Here is a 20,860-nt window from a genome sequence, read left to right on the forward strand (position 1 = left end):
ATCGCCTTCCCAAGATCGTGTTATATGGCGTGCTCTCCACTGGCCACCATGACAGAGGTGCACCAAAGAAGAGGTACAAGGACTGCCTAAAGAAATCTCTTGGTGCCTGCCACATTGACCCCCGCCAGTAGGCTGATATCGCCTCAAACCGTGCATCTTGGCGCCTCACAGTTTGGCGGGCAGCAACCTCCTTTGAAGAAGACCGCAGAGCCCACCTCACTGACAAAAGACAAAGGAAGAAAAACCCAACACCCAACCCCAACCAACCAATTTTCCCCTGCAACCGTGTCTGCCTGTCCCGCATCGGACTTGTCAGCCACAAACGAGCCTGCAGCTGTCGTGGACATTTACCTCTCCATAAATCTTCGTCTGCGAAGCCAAGCCAAAGAAGCAAAGATTCTAAGCACAATAATGAACAGTTTACATTGTCGCTACCCAGGCTGCCTGTCCCTGTCATGCCACAGCTCCTTCTGGAATGTTCTTTCACAATCACCCTGCATATTTAAGAAGTGAGAACCACATTCTTCAGTTTGCACCCAATGAACTTGAGAAATGGTCCCACCAGATGTAACAGTCTGAGGAGCGAGGTGTGAAAGGAAGCAACTCTCTCAGAATACTGGTGCAAGTCCCAGATGATCTGGGAGTGCTGCAAGTGTTTTGCACCAGTATTCTGAGAGGGTTGCTTCCTTTCACACCTCGCTCCTCAGACTGTTACATCTGGTGGGACCATTTCCCAAGTTCACTGGGTGCAGGGAATGGAGTCAGACTATCCCATGTAGTTCATGTGGGAAATGGAGCTTAAGGTGGGAGGAGGGATTGAGGAAGGTTTTCAATGCCATGTAGGCCACTTGAACATTGGCTCAGGGCAGTGCTCAGGTTGGCCGTGAGACAGTGGTGGCAACTGCAGTGAGTGGCAAACATATTAATGCAATAAAATTAAAGTTTAAAAAGTTTGACATGTAATCATTATATTGCAGCGAGCTCTAATAGACCACTCGATTCACTTGTTTGAACATAATATTATTGTTTCACTGAGTAAATTTCAAGGGTCTTAGGTTGTGACTGCCATTGTCCAATGGAAACGAATGTTGCAACTGGATGATGTTGTCATGTTGGGATACAAAGAGCAGTGTGATCATCGCATCTCAGCCAGGGCTCCACTGGGATTGGCTGCAAACATTTCCAAAGCAAAAGCAGGATTTCCTTTCATGTTATCAGATAATTTGGGAGCTGGCCCTCAAGCCTGAACCTCAAATCTGCATTTGTTCCTGCCTTCAGTGACCTTTCACCCTTTGCCTCAAGGACTTTCTAGATCTCTGCTTCTATGGCATTTAAATGACTTCTGAACCTCTGGGCAAGTGGATCCAATTTTTAACAAAATCTCTTTCCTTCACTTTTGTTCGATGGGGTGTACAGGGGGGGTAAATAGAGGGATCTGCTAGTAGGTGGTGGATCCTTGGGTACAGGTGATAGGCCTGTGGCTCCCAAGCTGACTACAGCAATAGTACCACACTAAGATTCCACATGTTGGAGTCATGGGGAGTGGGCTTTTGTGCCTGCAGTGGGCAGCATCGGCAAGGGATTGAGCTCCAGAACCAATGTTGCCCCTGCCTTAGCTAAGGAGTGGAAGCAGAGCCTGAGGTTTTGAGGGTGGGAGAAGGAGTAAATTGGAGGGGTAGGAAGCCACAAACTCCCTTTGTCCAGCATGACCCTGAGGGTCTGATTGTCGTGTGGGGAAGGAGGGCGACCACTGCTAGTGTTTCAGTTACTGCACTGATTGCAGGGGTGGGAATGGGAATGTCAAAGAATTTGGTGTACTGGGCAGGATGTTCTGGTCCACAGCCCAGAAATCAGCTTTGAAGCACTCTACAGTCAGATTTAGTCATGCAAGTGTCTTCATCAATGCAATAAGTGAGGGAGATGTATCTGTGCTGACCTCTGGTACTTGGGTGGACATTGTCCCAGCAGCAGATACCTCTGGGGACCTGAGATTTTTAAACTTCCACCCCCCCCCCTTCTCCCCAACCCTGAGACTGCCAGTATTTCCCTAGCCCTCTGGTCTCCTCACATATCCTAAAGCATGGTTAATTGTCCTTCTCTTGATGTTGGTGGGTGCAACAGAACCAAAGGGAAATTGATAGGTATTTCACATTCTTTGTCACGTATACAGGTGTCTGGTGAGAACATTCATTTTGTGTGAAATCTAGCTAGTCAATTTGAACACAAGTGCATCAATTAAAAACACAATACAAGGTGTAGAGTTACAGGGAAACATTGGCTAGAACAGAGCAAAGCCAACATTATTTTCATTTGGCAGGAAATAAACTGTCCTTGAGAGAGAAATCACACTGCAGGGCTGAGGGGAATAAGGATAAGAGTAGTGTGGCAGATTGTATTGTTCTGCTGGCAGCTGACATCCACCAGCGGGGCTGAATGTGCTCCTACTGTGCTCAACAATGTGCCTGACTACCTGCTCCTGAAGTGTGAGTAATACAGAGCCAAATCATTTCCACCAAGGAAGACCAGGCTCAGCATCTTGGGCCTGATCTCAGGAGTTTGCAGAGGTTTCGTATTACATTCGAAACCTTGGCAAATTTTTACAGATGTGTGGTGGAAAGTGTGCTGACCAGTTGCATTACTGTCTGGTTTGTGGATACCAATACTCTTGAGAGTATAACTCTGGAAAAAGTATTGGACACAGACATCATAAGCCTCCCCACCATCGAGAACATCTACCGGTGACGCTGCTGTCGGAGAGCAGCAGCAATCATCAAGCCAGCCAGCACATGCTTTGTTCTCACTACTACCATCAGGAAAGAGATATTCTTGCTTCAAGGCTCACATCGCCAGGTTCAGGAACAACTGCTACCCTTCCACCATCAAACTCAGTCTAGGATTTATTTAAAGACTCTTACTTTTGCACGCTATTGATTTAAAAAAAAACTCTGTATTGCAGTCATTTCTTTATTTATTTATTTACATGTGTACTTTGAGTCATTTTTTTTTTGCCATGTCATTAAGTGATAATTCTTCCTTGTCCACAAGAAAAGGAATCTCAGGGTTGTATGTGATGCCATGTATGTACACTGACAATAAATCTGAAATCTGATGGTGTTGGTATGTGCAGAAAGGAACAGGGCAAATTTACAAACAGATCTTTTGCCTTTCACCTTTATTTTTTGGAAGCTGGGTACTGTTGACAAGACTGGAAATTATTGCCCACCTCAATAAATTTGTCAGACATTTGAATGGGGGCAGCAGCCAACTCTCTGATCTGATGGAAAATGCCTTGCCTTTCTTCTGTTCTCCTTAGGGTCTTTTCTCCTCCATTGTTCTACTGCCCTCTGTAACTGAGCATAGAAATGAGAAGCTACTGAAGTGCATTGCACACACCAACAATGTCTGCTTACCCCACGCAAAACTGGGCAGAGGTTCCATTTAAAAAAAAATATGTATCATCAGGACAAGTTGCATCAGGAATCTTGCATCAAGCAACTTGTGGGTTGGGAATCCTGAAATACCTGATTTCGGGCTTATCACAGTGAGGATTCCCAGCTATGGAAGCAATGTGCAAATGATTTGAGGAAGGTCACACACACACACACACACACACACACACACACACACACACACACACACACACACACACACACACACACACACACACACACACTCCTTTATCAAGAGTTGATGAAGATCAAGATAAGTCTTGTTAGTGTAGCAGTTAGTGCAATGCTGTTAAGTGCGAGCAATTGGGACCAGGTTTCGAATCTGGCGCTGTCTGTAAGGAGTATGTACGATCACCCTGTGTCTGTATGGATTTCCTCCAGGGGCTTTGATTTCCTCCCACCAGTTGAAATGTACCAGGGGCTGAGGGTTAATTGGGTGGCACAGGCTCGTGGGCTGAAATGCTGTATATCTAAAAAAAGAAGGGTGTACAATTTTCTTTACATTTCTTTCTCCTTGGGGTCTTTTCTCAAAGCATGTCTGATATGTGCTTCGCAAGGGTGCCTCACCAAGTTATTTCTCTGACTCGTGCGGTACAAGTTATTGCTTGAAGCTTTACTTTCACTGTTCTGATCACAAGCAGCTTCTGTAACTTAACATAGCGTTTTGAAAGATTGAGCCTCTCTCCACAGCTGACAAAAAGTTTCCCTTCCAGAATTTATTAAATTCTCTTTGGAAATCTGTTACTCAATTTATTTCAGCAATTGCAGATCATAACAAGTTGCTGTGAATGAAACACTTCGTCCTTGACCTCCACAGTTCCCCGCCCCCTGCAATCCTCCACCCACTGATCACTGGATCCAGTCACTATTTTGTCTCTCCAGCAAGATCTTTCAAAAGACTGTGCTGCATTGTGTAGTTTAGCACCTTCCTCTGCCCCCCAGGCTCGCTTTGTTTGATTACCACCAGAGTTATAATTTGGGACACTGAATGGACCTGTAAAGCTTGGGATTAAAGGTGTTCATTACTCACTGTACATATGGGGAACATTTGATACCTCTATTCAGAAGGATGTTGCAGTCGCTGGAGAGTTGAGGGCTGGATCTGGGAGATTTGGATGTCTTTTTTTTTTGAAAATTTTATTTAAAAATTTTTCCATACATGTAATCATGGCCGGATGCAAAATACAATAGTCTTATTAAACTAATTTGACATTTGCCTGTTTTACATAGCCATGAGGAAATGTATCACCTCAAAAATATCTCTAGGTTCAGTAATGTCTGTGATGTTGGGAAGATCTGAGATTTTTCTGTCTGTTTATAGCTTCCAACCAGCTGTGGCCAGGTCAATGGTCTTGAAGGACCTCTCCCTCCCCCTCGCCTTCTCCCTCTCCCTCACCCTCTCCGCCCCTCTGCCCACCAGCATTTATTGGAAACTCGCAATACAGCCAGGAGAAGGTGTGCGGTACAAGTTATTGCTTGAAGCTTTACTTTCACTGTTCCGATCACAAGCAGCTTCTGTAACTTAACACAGCGTTTTGAAAGATTGAGCCTCTCTCCACAGCTGATATACTTTCAAATATACTTTTTTCACAATAAATTATTTATAAACAAGAAAACTGTTCAAGACATTTTACATTCATCGAGTCAATTATATCGATACATTCTCATCATTGCACATTTTACATTTTTCTCTCCATTCTCCCCTGTGGCACCTTGTTGTTTCTTCTCTCTGCTGTTGGATGACGAGCTTCCCCTTAGTGTCAGCCCCTCAGTGCCCAGTAATGGGAAGGCTCTAGACTGTGGTCCTTCCCCACAGCCCCCTTGCGTTGGCTGCACCAAACCTCCGTGCACCTTCTGTACGTTCTCCTGCAGCCTGGGAAGCGCCAGTCGACAGCCTTCCTGGACCAACATCTCAGAATGCTGGAAAACCAACAAGTTTCAGGCTAACCAAAGAGCATCTTTCACTGAGTTGATGGTCTTCCAGCAGTTCTGGATATCAAACACAGAGTGTGGCCCCAGGAACAGTCCATAGATCAGAGAGTCCTCTGTCATGCTGTTGCTGGGGATGAACTGAGACAAAGCCTCCTGCATCCTTCTCCACATACTCTTTGCGTATCTGCATTCAGCAAAGAAGTGGGTGACAGTCTCCGCTCCACCACAGCCATCCTAAGGATGGAGGGTGATATTCTGGTTGCACAAGAAAGATCTCACTGGGAGGACTCCTCTCACTGCCAGCAAGGCCAAGTCCTGGTGCTTGTTAGTGAGCCCTGGCAATGGGGCATTCCACCAGATGACCTGGCAGTCTGCTCAGGGAACCATCCCACTGGATCCATCAAGTTCTCATCTCTTAATTTCTATAGGACATTCCATGCTAACCACTACCTAATGACATTGAGGTCAAAGATTTTGTTCTGGAAAAACCTTTACCATGAAGGATAGATGGTAAGACGAGGATATTGCCGGATATTGTCTATCCTTCACAACACCTGGGACAGGTAGAACCTCAGCACCTAGTGGCACGATGTCCTCGTATTTGGTTCTGTGCACAGCCTGATGCAGCCACACACAAAGGTGGTCATCAGGATGAGGACCACATGAGGTACACCCTTTCCTCCATTTTTTGGTGACTTTTGCATGGCGCTCCTTCAGATCATATCCATTTTGGACCCCCAAATGAATCTGAAAACTGCTTTGGTAACTGCCAGGGCAGAGGTGTGGTGGATGGGCCACACCTGCTCCATGTACAGCAGCACCGAAAGTACCTCGCACTGATGACCAGGTTCTTCTTCCCCATTATCGAGATGGAGCACTGTGCCCACAGCCCCAATTTTTGGTGGACCTTTGCGATCTGTTCTGACCAATTCTTGTTGCACGCCTCAGCCCTCCAAACCAGACCCGCAGCACCTTCAGAGGAGGGAATTGTGTCAGCATGAGCATGACCTCCATGGGGAGAGCAGTCCAAGAACAAGAGGGTGATGTTTCAGAATGTCACACATCACAGTAACCCAGTCAAAATTACTGTCGGCTTGTAATTAGTGAAACCAAAATAGGAAATGCTGGCAGAATCTAAGGGGTTTTGATTTGAAACATTAATTTTGCCTCTCCACACATGCTGCTGACCTGCTGAGTGTTTCTGGGATTTTGTTTTAGCAGTTTTATAATATCTGCAGTTTTATTATCAGACCTGAAGAGAATGGGGAAGTACCTGATCCATTTCTGGATCTGGCACGATTTGACCAGCAATGAACCCTAAGCAAATGATTAGTAAAATGGAAATGTTACATGTGCTGCTTGATTTCTCCCCCCTATCCCCTACCCCATGTCTCAGGAACGTGCATCTATGCACATGCATGCGTGTGTGATGAAATGCATTCCTCTAGAAATGTGTGCAGGAGAGGAATGTTGTGGAACAGGTTCATAAAAAGCAGGTGGTATTAAGGAAGAGATAATATTTCAGGCATCCTGTGAGAAGGATTTTCATGTTGACTTTCAAAATATGAATCAGAGGGGAATCACTCAAGGTCTGATCTGGTTCCACATATCCAGACCTCTCACTCAAACTCTCAAAACATTTTGTGGAAGTTGGTCCATGGTGTTCCTTTCAATCAAACTTTGAAAGGAAACATAAACTGCAGTAGGCAAGGAGAAAATGCAGTACAATCCCAGCGTTGTGAGAAATGCAGGTTTATTTCTTTATCCAGATAACGATATGCTCCCCGTCCCCATGTAGAATGTTATTGGGCTTTTTACAAGTTCGGGAAACCCACTCTGTGCATTGATCAAGGATAGTGCCTTGACATCTACAATAAGATAACTTTTACTGGACTTACCACCCCAAAGGCTTTTTTTTTAATATAATGCAGCATCTGTTTTGAAAACATCTCTGGAAACCTGCATAGTTCACAGTGCTACATTCCTTGTGCACTGCTTCCCTCTCAAAATCTTTCTCCACTTTTGTAGCTCCTAATCCTGACATGAATGACCCCCCTCCCCCAACCCACTGCCCCTCCCTCAGCACTGATCGAAACCCTGCCTAGGGTGGGGGCTGACTCAGACTCCATGCAGTTGGTCCGGGATCTCTGAGCCTTCTATGAGTCAGTGATCTTCAAGATGGTATGCAGTTTAAGTCTAATCTGTTGTGGCCCCATTACTACAATTTTCTTTCCCAGTTTGACCATTGGGCTGATATTCTCAATCTACATTTTCTGAGTGTCCTGCATGGAATCCACACACCCACCACTGGGTTCGGGTTTGCATCTCAAGGAGCTTGCGTCACTTGCCCCACCTCCCACATCTGCCTGGGCTTATGAATGTGAACCTCACTACCATCCCCTGTCCACCTCCACCCAAGCCTGTGCATTATATTAATTTCTTTGGAGAAGTGCCCAGACTCTTTTGACAGTGAGGACATCATCTTTGTGGAGGCTAGGACTTCGGATGTACCCTTTGAGGTGAGGGATCACTTTTGTCCCCTGCGTAAATATGTGTCAGTGGAAATGTTGAAGGGAAATGCTCGACTTGGCAGATGTTTGGTGAATCCTTCTTGCCCACACCAGCTCTTTCAATGAGTGTTCTTCAGGAGAAGGGGGTGTGTTGGCACCCAGCTTGAGGTCTCTAAAGCTTCTCTGGAGCTGGTGCTGTGCTCTGGCAACCACCTGGTATGGAGGGAGCTCAGTCCTCCAAGACCACGTTTTAGCTGTTGGACAACAAGCCATGCCAAGATTTGTTCTGTTGGTTATTGGATGGTTAGAGAATTAGAATACAGGAGATGGAATGTTAAGGTAAAGTTATATAAGACATTGGTGAGGCCAGATTTGGAGTATTGGTCACCAACCTACAGGAAAGATATGAAGAAGATTGAAAAAGTGCAGAGATGATTTACAAAGATGAACTTTAGGAGCTGATTTATAGGGAAAGGCTAAACAGGTTTGAACTTTATTCCCTGGAGTGTAGAAGAATTAGGTAAAATTTGATAGAGGATACAACATTATAAGTATTGATAAGAGTGTTTTCAAATGGGCTTTATCCACTGAGGTTAGGTGAGACAGGAACTTGAGGTTAAGGGTGAATGGTGAATTGTTTAAAGGGATCATTAGGGGGAACTTCTTCATGCAGAAAGTGGTGAGAGTGTCAAATGAGCTGTAAGCTGAAGTGGTAAATGTGGGCTCGATTTTGACATTTAAGAGAAATTTGGATGGATAGGGTGTGGAGGGCTATGGTTCAGGTACAGGTCCATGGGACTCGGCACAATAATAATGTGGCACAGACTAGATGGGTCAACTGGCCTATTTCTCTGCTGTAGTGTTCTATCGTTGCAAGCCCAGGCTGATATATTACTTTGGTTTCCACCACAAAATCCTGAAGAAGCTTTTCAATTTCTTGCTGGTCCCAAACAGCCTAAGGTACCACAGATGTGCCCCCTGTGCCATTCAATTCAAGGCCCCGCCTAACACATTCTTGCACCCCCTCCACCCTAACGCTACGCTGCCATCCATTCTCTGCCAGTGAGTTAGATGCTCCTGTGGAGGTCCTTGCGTGTGGAACACCTCCTCAATCGTATTGGGCATAAAGGATGGAGAGATGGCATGAAGCCGTTTGTCACAGCAGGTTTCTGAGTCAGTTCATGGACTTTCCATTTAACTGTCCATGAACTTCAACAGTCTGGAGAGTCTCTGTTCCATGTGGAGTATGAGGGGCCCATCAACTCCAGGTTCCTGGTAGGTTGCATATTGCAGACCTGCTCCTGGATAGGAAGCTTCTGGCACTGGTGGGGAGGGGATGGATAAATGGGGAAGGGAGGGGACAAATGGTTTGGGAGTGGTGGGAGTCACAGGAGGGGAGTGGACGGGTGGGTGAGGAAGGGAGGGGACAAATGGATGGGGAGGGAATAGGCGGATGGGGAAGGTAGGGGAACGGATGGGTGGGAATGGAGTGGGAGTGATAGCAGAGGAGGGGAGGGGTGGGGAGCGCAGAGACCAGAGAATGTCCTGATAAGAGCTATGTTTTCAGTTTGAATTTTACTCGCATCAATCCACTGCATTCATTTACTTACTGAGGCCTCCTCTACATCGGTGAGACCAACTACAGACTGGCGTCCACCTCCTGAATACCCATACTCTTTGTGTGGGTCTGAACGTGAGCTCCTGCAGCCACATTCCTGCAGTGTCTGTCTTTCCTGCTTCATCCACTGTCAGGCAGAGGCCAAACGCACACTTGAGGAACAACACATTATATTCCTCCTCCACAATCATAAACCTAACACATGAACATCCAATATTAGAATTTTGGGTTATCCCCACCTCGCACCCCCCGCCCCCCCACCCCCGCAATCCCTTCAACATCTGACCCCACTGTTCTCAACTGTGCTTTTCCCACTCCTGTAATTAAAAAGGGTTCAAGGAGGAAGCCTGGCAACTATCGGCCTGTAAGTTTGACGTCTGTGGTAGGTAAATTAATGGAGAAAATTCTTAGAGATAGTACTTATAAACATCTGGATAGACAGGGTCTGATCAGGAGCACTCAACATGGATTTGTGGGAGGAAGGTCATGTTTGACCAATCTGATTGAATTTTTTGAAGAGGTGACTAGGAATGTGGATGAGGGTAGCGCAGTGGATGTTGTCTATATGGACTTCAGTAAGGCCTTCGATAAGGTACCACATGGAAGGTTAGTTAAGAAGGTGTAGTCTTTAGGTATAAATTTTGAGATAGTCAAATGGATTGAACATTGGCTGAAAGGGAGAGGCCAGAGAGTGGTAGTGGATAATTGTCTGTCAGGTTGGAGGCCGGTGACCAGTGGTGTGCTCAAGGATCTGTATTGGGCCCATTGTTGTTTGTTATATACATTAATGATCTAGATGATGGGGTGGTAAATTGGATTAGTAAATATGCAGACGATACTAAGATAAGTGGAATAGTGGATAATGAAGAAGGTTTTCAAGGATTGCAGAGGGATTTGGGCTGCTTAGAAAAGTGGGCTGAAAAATGGCAGATGGAATTTAATGCTGATAAGTGTGAGGTGCTTTATTTTGGTAAGAAGAATCAGAACAGGACATATGTGGTAAATGGGAGAGCATTGATGAATACAGAAGAGCAGAAAGATTTAGGAGTAATGGTACATCGTTCCCTGAAGGTAGAAACTCACGTGAATAGGGTGGTGAAGAAGGCTTTTAGTATGCTGGCCTTTATCAATCATTGCATAGAATATAGGAGTTGGGAGGTGATGTTGAGATTGTATAAGACGTTGGTGCGGCCTAATTTGGAGTTCTGTGTGCAGTTCTGGTCGTCTAATTGTAGGAAGGATATAAACAGAGTGGAGAGAGTGCAGAGAAGGTTTACCAGAATTTTATCTGGGTTTAAGCATCTAGAGTATAGGGAGAGATTGGACAGATTAGGTCTTTATTCTTTGGAGCGTAGAAGGCTGAGAGGGGATTTGATAGAAGTATTTAAGATTATGAAAGGGATGGACAGAGTGGATGTGGATAGACTATTTCCGTTAAGAGGAGGAAAGATTAAAACAAGAGGACATGAGTTAAGAATTAAGGGGCAGAGGTTTAGAGGTAACATGAGGGGGAACTTCTTTACTCAGAGAGTGGTAGACGTGTGGAATGAGCTTCCGGGAGAAATAGTGGCGGCGGAGTCAATTGTATTATTTAAGAAAAGGTTGGACAGGTATATGGATGAGAAGAAGATGGAGGGTTATGGGCATTGTGCAGGGAGGTGGGACTAGAGAGGGGTGTTTGGTTCGGTGTGGCCTAGAAGGGCCTAATGGCCTGTTTCCGTGCTGTAAATTGTTATGTTATATGTTATGTTATATATTTTTTCTCTCCCTCTCTCTAATGCTCCCCTCCCGCCCCCCCCCCCCCCCCCCACCGCCTTCCGAGTGTGGTATCTCGCTCTACCTATCACCCCACCTTCTGTTCTAATTCATCTCTGGACCCCGCTCCAGCTTATCCTAACCTGAACTGTTGACTGACCCTTTCTCCCCATGGATACTATTTGACCCTCTGAAATCCTCCAGCTGTTTCCTTTGTTCAAGATTCCAGCACATGCAAATTTTGTGTTTCCATTTTCATTGAAGTTTTTCTCGCTATTTATTATTTTATCGTAATTAATCCCCAAAGCAAGCAGAAATCAGCCCACAGGACATTGGCCTGGGGTTGAAGGGCAGGAAAAGCTGGGGTTAGGGTTTGCAGTCTGTGTTGATGGAACAGTACACCCCTCACTGTGTGCCCTCTTCCTGCAGGCGAACAGGTGGCTGTTTACCGGGGCCAAGATGGGAAGGCCTATGTTGTGGATGCCTACTGCCCCCACCTGGGCGCTAATCTTGCTGTGGGGGGTCGGGTGATGGGAAACTGCATCGAGTGCCCATTCCATGGCTGGCAATTCTGTGGCGAGGATGGCAAGTGCACAAAGATTCCATACGCAGAGAAAGGTGAGGAACCGTGGGCAGAACTGGAGCAGGTTTGGGTGGGCACAAAGATTATATATGCAGCGAGAAGTATGGGAACTGGGGGGTGCTGGGGTGGAACTGGAGCAGCCCTGGGGGAACTGAAGGGGTATCAGGGCAGGAACAGAAGGGGTATTGGAACAGGAGGTGTATCGGGGCAGGAGGGGTATCAGAAAAGAGAGGGTTTATTGGGGTATTGGGGCAGGATGGGGTATCAGAGGGGGTCAATGGGTGGCATTGGTGGAAAATAATGGAAGGAACACTGAGTTGTGATTGGGAGGTGAGGCGGGTAATGGCTAGAAAGGTAGTGTGGTGCTAGCAATGGGTCCGCTCTCAAGTCAAGGGATGGGGTAGAGTCAAGACCTTGAGTGTATGTAATGTCACTGGTCCAAGGATTCAGATCCTCCACAACTGCTCTGAGTGGATGGGTGGTCTGCATCCAGGAATACAGCAGCGATCCCAAACGAGTACACCACAACTCATCACCGACTTCATCAGATGGATTGTAGAGGTCTCCATGACAAAGAAAACACTGTGAGTCCCTCCCAACCAGAAACTATGGATGAACTGGGAGATCCACTCCCTATTGGTTCCAATCAGGCAAACACGATCTACACTAGATATGACCTTCTTGGGAGGCAACACCATATTGAGTTAGTCCAAGATACTTGTTTATTGTGGCAAGGTCAAAACCAGGTCAGGCAGAATTCAAGCTACAATGTGTCCCTCTTTGATCAGTGCAATGCACTTTCACTTTCAACAGAAGGCTGGTGAGTTTACATCATCCATCTCTACAGCCTCAGGCAGACCTGTACTTACAATACTCCTGCTGATGCCAGATTACCTGCCTGAGAGTGCACCCACAGAAAGTGTCTGGTCTGGCCTGTTTCCAAGAACCAGCACAAACAATCTGAAGGGCATGTTCACAGATATCTTGGACCTCTCCCTGCTACAAGCTGCAGTTCCCACCTGGTTAAAGAAGACCACTATCATCCCAGCACCAGAGAAAATATTATTTTGACTATATGACCCCTGGCCAGTGGTTATGACATCCAGCATCATGAAATACTTTGAGAGGCTAGTTGTGGTTCACGTTAAACTGCAGCCTTCCAAAGAGCTTTGATTCATCATGATTCACCAACTGCTGTGACAGGTTCCATCTCCCTGGCCCTCTGTTTTGCTCTACAATGTGTGGAGAGCATCTGACTGACCATAGCTCTATATTCAATATTATAGTCCCACACTTTTGTACCTTGATCTGAACAATCCCTCTACAACTGAATCCTTGATTTCTTGACCAGTGGACATCATTCCAAGAGGATTAGTGGCAGCAGCTCCTCAACAATAATTGTTGACACCAGTGCCTGCAAGTCTGTGTACTCAGCCCCTTCCTCTACTCTTTGTATATGTGGCTGCGTGGCCAAGCACTGCTCTAACTCCATCTACAAGTTTGCAGATGAGGCTACTGTCGTTGGCCAAATCTCAAACAATGATCAAGTGGCGCACAGGAAAAAGGTGGACTCTCTGGTCGCATAGAGTCAGGATAGCTACCTCTTCCTCAGCGTCAGCCAAAGGAAGGAGCTGGTCATTACGTTCAGGAAGTCGGATGGAGCACACTAGCTGGTCTGTGTCAGCGGTACACAGGTGGAGATGGGAGAGAGGATTACACATCACCAACAATCTGTGCTGGTCTAACCATGTTGACATGATGGCCAAGGAAGTAGGCCAATTTCCTTCGAAGCCTGAGGAATTTTGGCACATCCCCAATATCCCTCACCAGTTTTCACTGATGCACCATAGACAACAAACCTGTCCTATGTGTTCCCAGCTTGGGATAGGAATAGCTCTCCCCAAAGCCCCACGAAGCTGCAAGGCAGCTTGTACACAGCACAGGCCATGGTACTTCCCCTCCATTGACCCTGTCTACACTTCCTGCTACCTTTGGAAAGGACCCAATTCACTCCAATCACACTCTCTTCTCTGTTTTCCCCACCCCCCCATCCATAAAGCAGAAGATTCATCAATTTGAAAATGCACCACAAGTTTCAAGGGGAGCTTCTTCACTGCTGTTATTAACCTTTTTAATGAATCTCATGATAGCAATGGCAAATTCAGCACTTTTGTTTCATCATTGCACTAAAGGATGGGCTGATATGTCTGAATAGCAAGCAAAAAAATTTTTCATTGTATCTTGTAAAAATAAAGAACTTGATTCCATTCCTCTTTTCCTTCCCCCCTAGTCCCGGACTTTGCGAAGATCAAGACATGGCCTTTGTGTGAGCTGAACGGAACAGTGTACGTGTGGTATCACTGTGATGGACTCGATCCGAACTGGAGCATTCCAGAACAGAGTGAGATACAGTCTGGAGAGTGGGTGTTCCGTGGGAAGACTGAGCATTACATCAATTGCCACATTCAGGTATGAGCAAAATCTGCTGAGGTGCTTGGAACAGCTGTGAGAGAGGGTTGGGAGAAGGGTGATTTGTCTGGACCTGGGAGAATGTGGGGGTCGGGGTTTATTCACAATAATGAATTTATTGTCATATTTATACACTATACATATGTACTGAAATTCTTGCTGCAGCTGAAGTACTTTGTAAAAAATATAATTGAAACAACTGAAAAGTCAACAATGATTGACTCAATTGAATTAAAAAGAAGCAATAAAAAAAGATAAATAATATTCACAGTTATCCTTGTGCAAAATAAGGGACAGCAATAGTGCAGACATTCCTTTGTGGTGTCGGAGCAATCCCTGTTTAGTATAACAAGGGGAGGTTCAACAGGCTGATAACTGTTGGAGAGAAACTGTTCTTGAACTTTGTGTACCTTCTGCCCAAAGGTAACAGTGAGAAAAAGTTGTGACCAGGGTGATGGCATTCGTTTATCACATTGCTTGTCCTCTTGAGGCAGTACCAGCATGGATTTTCAATTTTATTCTTAAAATTTTAAATATTCAGCCCTGTAGAATGTCAAACCAGCCCATGAAACCCATGTGACTCAATCACATCCAATTAAACTATCAATCCTGTATATTTTGGAGGCAGGAAGAAATCGGAGCACCTGGAGAAAACTCATACAGATGATGGTAGAGAACATACAATCTCTTTACCATCAGCCCCGGATTCACTCCCGGGCCTCTAGTGCTATGATAATGGTGTGCTAATCACAACACCTTTGTCTTCACTGAATGGGAAGTCAGAGCTTGAGTCACTACCTCAGGGTTCTGTAACTCACCATCACTGTGCGTTTTGCTGATATGACCATCAGCATCAAGGATGTCTGACAGCTTTGTCTGCTTGTGTATTACTACAAGCCGAGGTGAGAGCGTGTCTTGAAGAAGAGAACAAAGTGATTTGGCTCATCCTTCCTGTGGACTGTTGCTCCCTGTGTACAGACGGAAAGATACCTAGGTCTGTTGATGGCAGCTGTGGTCACTTTGAAAATGCCCGAGCCAACCCAAACTCCCACCAACACCCTACACGCTCAAATCTTCACCTCTCTCTCTGGTTCTGTGCCCTATGCCATCTCCATTAGCACAGACAAGAGGGTAGAATACTACAGATGGTGTTACTGTTTACATATTACTGCATACTCTACAGTCAGCTACAGTTGATGAGGTCAGTGGGGGTATTTAAAGCAGAGATTAATAGGTTCTTGATTAGCTAGGGCATCAAAGGTTATGGGGGAAGTGGCACAGACTCGATGGGCTGAATGACCTACTTCTGCTCCTTTGTCTTATGGTCTTGTATTATAGAATATTACAGAGGCAATTATAGTTCACTGCAGAGAATATTACAATATACAATTAAAATTAGACATTCTTACAGTCAAGAGTGTATTAGTACTATGGAGAATTTTACAGTATATTACAGGGCATCTTACAGTAGAGATAAGAATTCATGTAGATCAGGGGTTGCCAAACCATGGCTCATGAGCCACATGTGGCTCTTTAACATGTAATGTGTGGTTTGTGAAAATATGTTGGCTGGAGGAGATAATGAGTCATCCTCTTCTGCTTCCTTGGGCAGTGATTTCCACAGAAAATAAGTCAAGATTTTGAAAATATTTGCTATGTATGTATGTATGCACTTTTTGATTTTTGAAACTAATACAAATTAGCAGTTTAAAAACTACATACATGAATAAATATTACTATGTACAGGTATTTCTTAATATTTGTATAAAATTTTTGTAACAAAATATGCATGTAAGAGTAAAAATGTGTATGTAATATTTTTCATTCTTGCATTTCTAAAACATCTGAAGTTTATCGTTCATGGCCCTTATGTTAAGCAAGTTTGGCCACCCCTGCTATAGATGTTACAGATTAAATTTAAATTTAGAATTTTATTTACAATGAGATAGATGCCAATTCCAGTCATTGAGACCCATGTTCCCAATTACACTGTAGCAGCCCGTGACCTGCTCCGCAGGCCGACACAGCAAACGGACGTCGTACACAACAATTGGGTAGACATCACGCGGGATGAGATGCCCACTCTCATAGGCCGCAAGATTAACAGTCGAATTGACCAATCACTGCCAGCTGATCGCAGGATGTCCAATCCTGGCCCGTGCGTCCAGACGGCCAATCAGCAGCCGGCCTCAGAAAAGCCATGCCCTGGTGGTGACATGGCCAACTGCATATAAAAGGTGGAGCTGCAGCCCAATAAACCCAATGCCGATTACACTCCCTTGATGTGCGAGTCTTCTTTCAACCTCGAGCTATAACCCATTATACCTCAAGGTATTACCATAGGGACCCCTCTACCTTTGTGACCCTGACTGGTCCAAAGACATTTTGGACCCAACAATGAAGGAACAGCCTACAATCAGCGCTGTAGCTGCTGGCTTCTGGATGTCGCAATCACGAGTGTGGTTCCAGCAGGCCGAGGTGAAGATGGCCATTCACCAGATTTCTGTAGATGATACGTACTACTATCATGTGGTCAGCACCCTCGATCAAGACAATGCAGCCCGCATCATCAACTTCCTCCAGCAGCCCCTGGAGCAAGGGAAGTATGTAGCCATCAAGGTGCTATTAACCATGGCGAGCGCATGGCCTGATTGCTGCACATCGATGGATTGGGGGACAGGGTCCCTTCTGGCCTCATGAGCGCATGCTCTCTCTCAATGATGGCCACACTTCCTGCCCACTGTTCCAGCAGATCTTCCTGGAGCGGCTGCCTGAAGAGATCTGGCTGCTCATCATGGAGGAAGACTTTGATGACTCCAGGAGGGTGGCTGCCCCAGCAGACATGCTATGAGTGATGAAGAGGGACACCTGCGCTTTGCTCGAACAGGTGACAGCACCTCATCAGCAATGCATGGCCAGGAAGCCCGCTGACCAACCACCTGACCAACCAATCAATGCATTCCACCAGTGAGCAGTCCTGTCTCTATCATCAACGGTGGGGTACCAAGGCTCATCGATGCCGCTCCCCTTGCGCGTTCCAGGGAAATGCCAATGCTGGCCGTCATTGATGCCTTCTCCACATCCAAGACTCCCTGTCAGGCCAACGTTTCTTGGTGGACACTGGGGCACAGTACAGTGTCCTCCCCCTGTCCAGCCTAGAGGCTCACAGCGGCAAGGTGGGCCAAGAGCTTCAAGCAGCAAATGGCTCCAACATTCAGACATTTGGCACCTGTACAATTCCCCTCTGCTTTGGGGACAGACAATTCACTTAGAAGTTTACGATGGCGGCTGTTCAACAACTGTTTCTGGGTGCCGATTTCTTGAGAGTCATCTCGCTACTGGTACACGCCTGGACATTTCAGAAACTCTCGCTCAAGGGCACCGAATTTACTAACCACCATCTGCACTCAGTGAGTACTGCCAACGATGAATTTGCTCAAGCCTTAGCGGAATTCCCCTCCATCACTATGGCCCATTTCAACTCGGTGGAACCCAAACACAGGGTGATACACAAAATTAATATGGAGGACCCTCCCCTCCATGCCAGGGCGCAGCGTTTTCTCACCCCCCCCCCCCCCACCCCCAATCTGGCTAGAGAAGAGTTTCAAAAGATGTAAGAACTCAGCATTGTGCAGTGCAATGGGCCTTCCCCTCTATCTGGTACGTAAGGCAGCGAGAGGTTGGAGGCCGTGCGGAGACTACCACTATCTAAATGAAGCCACCATGCCTGACAGGTATCCCGAGCCTCATATCCAGGACTTCACCGGTAATCTACAAGGGACACAGATATTCTCTAAGGTGGAGCTCATCAAGGGTTATCATCAGATCACAGTTCACCCCGATGACATTCCCAAAACTGCCATCATAACCCTCTTTGAATTGTTTGAATTCCTCCACATGCCATTCGGGCTGAAACATGGGGCTCAAATTTTGCAGAGGTTGATGGATGCAGTGGGCCGGGATCTGCACTTCACTTTCGTCTACCTCGATGATGTTTTAATAACCAGCCACACCTGCACCGAGCACGTCACTCACGTAAGACTATTGTTCTCCAGGCTAAGTGAGTTTGGCCGAGAGACAATTGATTTTCTGGGCCATCGCATTGACCAACATGGGGCCAGGCTGTTATTTACCAAAGTGGATGCTATTTGATCCTTCCCCAGACCATTGACCATGAAGGGACTGCAAGAGTTTGCAGGTATGGTCAATTTTTAATCATCATTTCATACTTGCAGTAGCCCACATCATGAGTCCATTTCCCCTCAGTGGGCCAAAACATACTCAGTGCCAGACATCCAAGGTCCAGATCCACATTAAAGACCCTTCAGAGCCCTTTGAACCAGCATGCTGCTGTTTTAGCCACATGCACATAGACTTTGTGGGGCCCCTACCTACATCCAGAGGTGCAAGATATCTGTTGACCATGGCTGACCGGATGACTATATGGCCAGAGTTGGTGCTGCTACCTGAAATCTCTACAGAGTCATATGCATGAGCATTACTGAACACCTGGGGGTGGCACATTTCAGGGTCCCCTAACACTTAACATCTGACAAGAGGGGGCCAATTCACTTCCAGACTGTGGACCACTTTAACAAATCCCCTGGGGACCCAACTCCACCACACCACAGCATACCACCCGCAGGCCAGTGGATTGGTGTAGATGTTCCACAGGCACCTGGTAGCCCATCTCACCAGACTGAACTGGGCTGATGAGCTCTCTTGGGTCCTGGTAGGCATCCGCACCACCCCGAAAGCAGATCTTACATCCTCCGTTGAGTTGGTCTATGGTGCGCCCCTAGTCATTCTGGGTGAATTTTTGGCGGCTACTGAGGACTTGGGGGAGCTCCTAATGGCCACATTGTCTCAACTGCACGAGTACCTGGGCTCACTTGCCCAGTTAAGCCCAAAGCTCATGGGCAAGCCAGTACCTTTGTTCCAAAGAACTTTGTAGACTGTCACTACATATTCACCCGACGTGGGGTCTACTGGCCACCTCTTCAATGGCCTTATGAAGGGCAATACTGTGTCATCAGGCACAATGGCTCCACCTGTGTGTTGGACATTGGAGGCAGGGAGGAGACCTTCATTCGACTGGCTGAAACCAGACACCAGCCAGGTACTCACCTGACCCCACAGCACAGGGCGTGGCCAGTAAAAGACAGCATTCTGATCGCCGGTTCTGGGGGTGGGGGTGGTGGAAGTTGTGTAGCGGCCTGCGGCCTGTGGAACAGGCCAACACAGCAAACAGCCTTCGATCACGATGATCAGGTATACAGTGCATGGGATGAGACGCCCACTCCCATAGGCCACCGGAATAGCGGTCAAATCGACCAATCATTGCCAGCAGATTGCAGGGGGTCCAAACTGGGCCCACGCATCCAGGACAGCCAATCAGCAGCCAGCCTTGCTCAAGCCACACCACAGTAGTGATGTGGCTAGCTGCCTATAAAAGCAGAGCTGCAGCTCAATTATGCCAGTGTCGATTACACTCCCTTGGTGTGTGAGTCTTCTTCTTTCAATCTCGAACTATAACCATAGTGACCCCGCTACAACACCCAATTAACCTACAACCCCATACTATAGACAATATTATAACTCAAGAGTTTAATATATTATACACATTGCAGTATAGTATGGGCAATTTTACAATATAAAAGAACCTCTTGCAGCATAATACTAAATATATAAACAGTATTTATAGGTGTTACGAGAGACAATAATACAGCATATGTATGTTACAGTTCTATGGAGAATTTTACAGAATATTACCAGGCATCTTACAGTATAGTGTAGAATTTATAAACTGTATACTACAGATGTTACAGATTACTGGAGAAAATATTACATTACAGAGTATATTGCAATTTCCTTATAGTATACAACATAGGGTATTGTAGTGTCTTCTTGCAAGAATGGTCCTGCAATGCAGATACATTTCCCAATTTCCAGGCAGGCCTTTGAACAGGTCACTTGGCTGTGGTGCAGTGTGGTATGTTGTGAGAAGTGAGTTTGAATGGACTTCAGATGGAGCTGGTGTTCTAGGTGCTGCTCCTACCGTCACTGACTGAGAGTCTTTCTCCTTGTGTTTGTAACAGGAGATCCCCGAGAATGCAGCTGATGTTGCCCACCTCACCCACCTCCACAGTCCAGCTATCCTGAGCGGGAATGACATCCGAAACACCAGGTCCAGCCTCTGGGGCTTTGTGCAGCACAAATGGGAGGTGAGGGGAGTAGGGATGTGACTTCCTGGGAATGTGGCTGATGTTCCCAGCACCATTTGTGATCTCTCTGGGAGGGAAGGGGCCATTGAAGACCACACCAATCCTGAAGGGCAAGGGAAGCTATAGTCTCAGGAAATGTCAGATTTCTTCATCCTTTTGTATTGTTTGAGCTAAAGTGAGAGGAAGGACTTTTAAAAGGCATTCAATGGTTAAGACATTAACACCGAGACCAGACAACATCTGGAACACACCACCAGAGGAAGTGGTGGAATTGGACACTTGAATAGGCACAGTAGAACACGGACTTGGTGTAACCACCC

The 20,860-nt window shown here is 46.2% G+C and overlaps 1 protein-coding gene across 5 annotated transcripts in view; it reads left to right on the forward strand.

Annotated features, from left to right (window-relative positions):
- Window positions 1-20,860, forward strand: part of LOC138761733 (cholesterol 7-desaturase nvd) — a 142,688-nt gene that overhangs the window by 31,466 nt on the left and 90,362 nt on the right. For all 5 annotated transcript variants that reach the window (XM_069934405.1, XM_069934415.1, XM_069934392.1 and 2 more), the window contains exons 2-4: window positions 11,694-11,882; window positions 14,138-14,316; window positions 20,415-20,540. In XM_069934405.1, the coding sequence (XP_069790506.1) occupies window positions 11,694-11,882; window positions 14,138-14,316; window positions 20,415-20,540 (494 nt within the window). The remainder of the gene's footprint in view (window positions 1-11,693; window positions 11,883-14,137; window positions 14,317-20,414; window positions 20,541-20,860) is intronic.

The sequence above is a fragment of the Narcine bancroftii genome, chromosome 1, assembly GCF_036971445.1.
Source record: "Narcine bancroftii isolate sNarBan1 chromosome 1, sNarBan1.hap1, whole genome shotgun sequence".
Taxonomy (NCBI): domain Eukaryota; kingdom Metazoa; phylum Chordata; class Chondrichthyes; order Torpediniformes; family Narcinidae; genus Narcine; species Narcine bancroftii.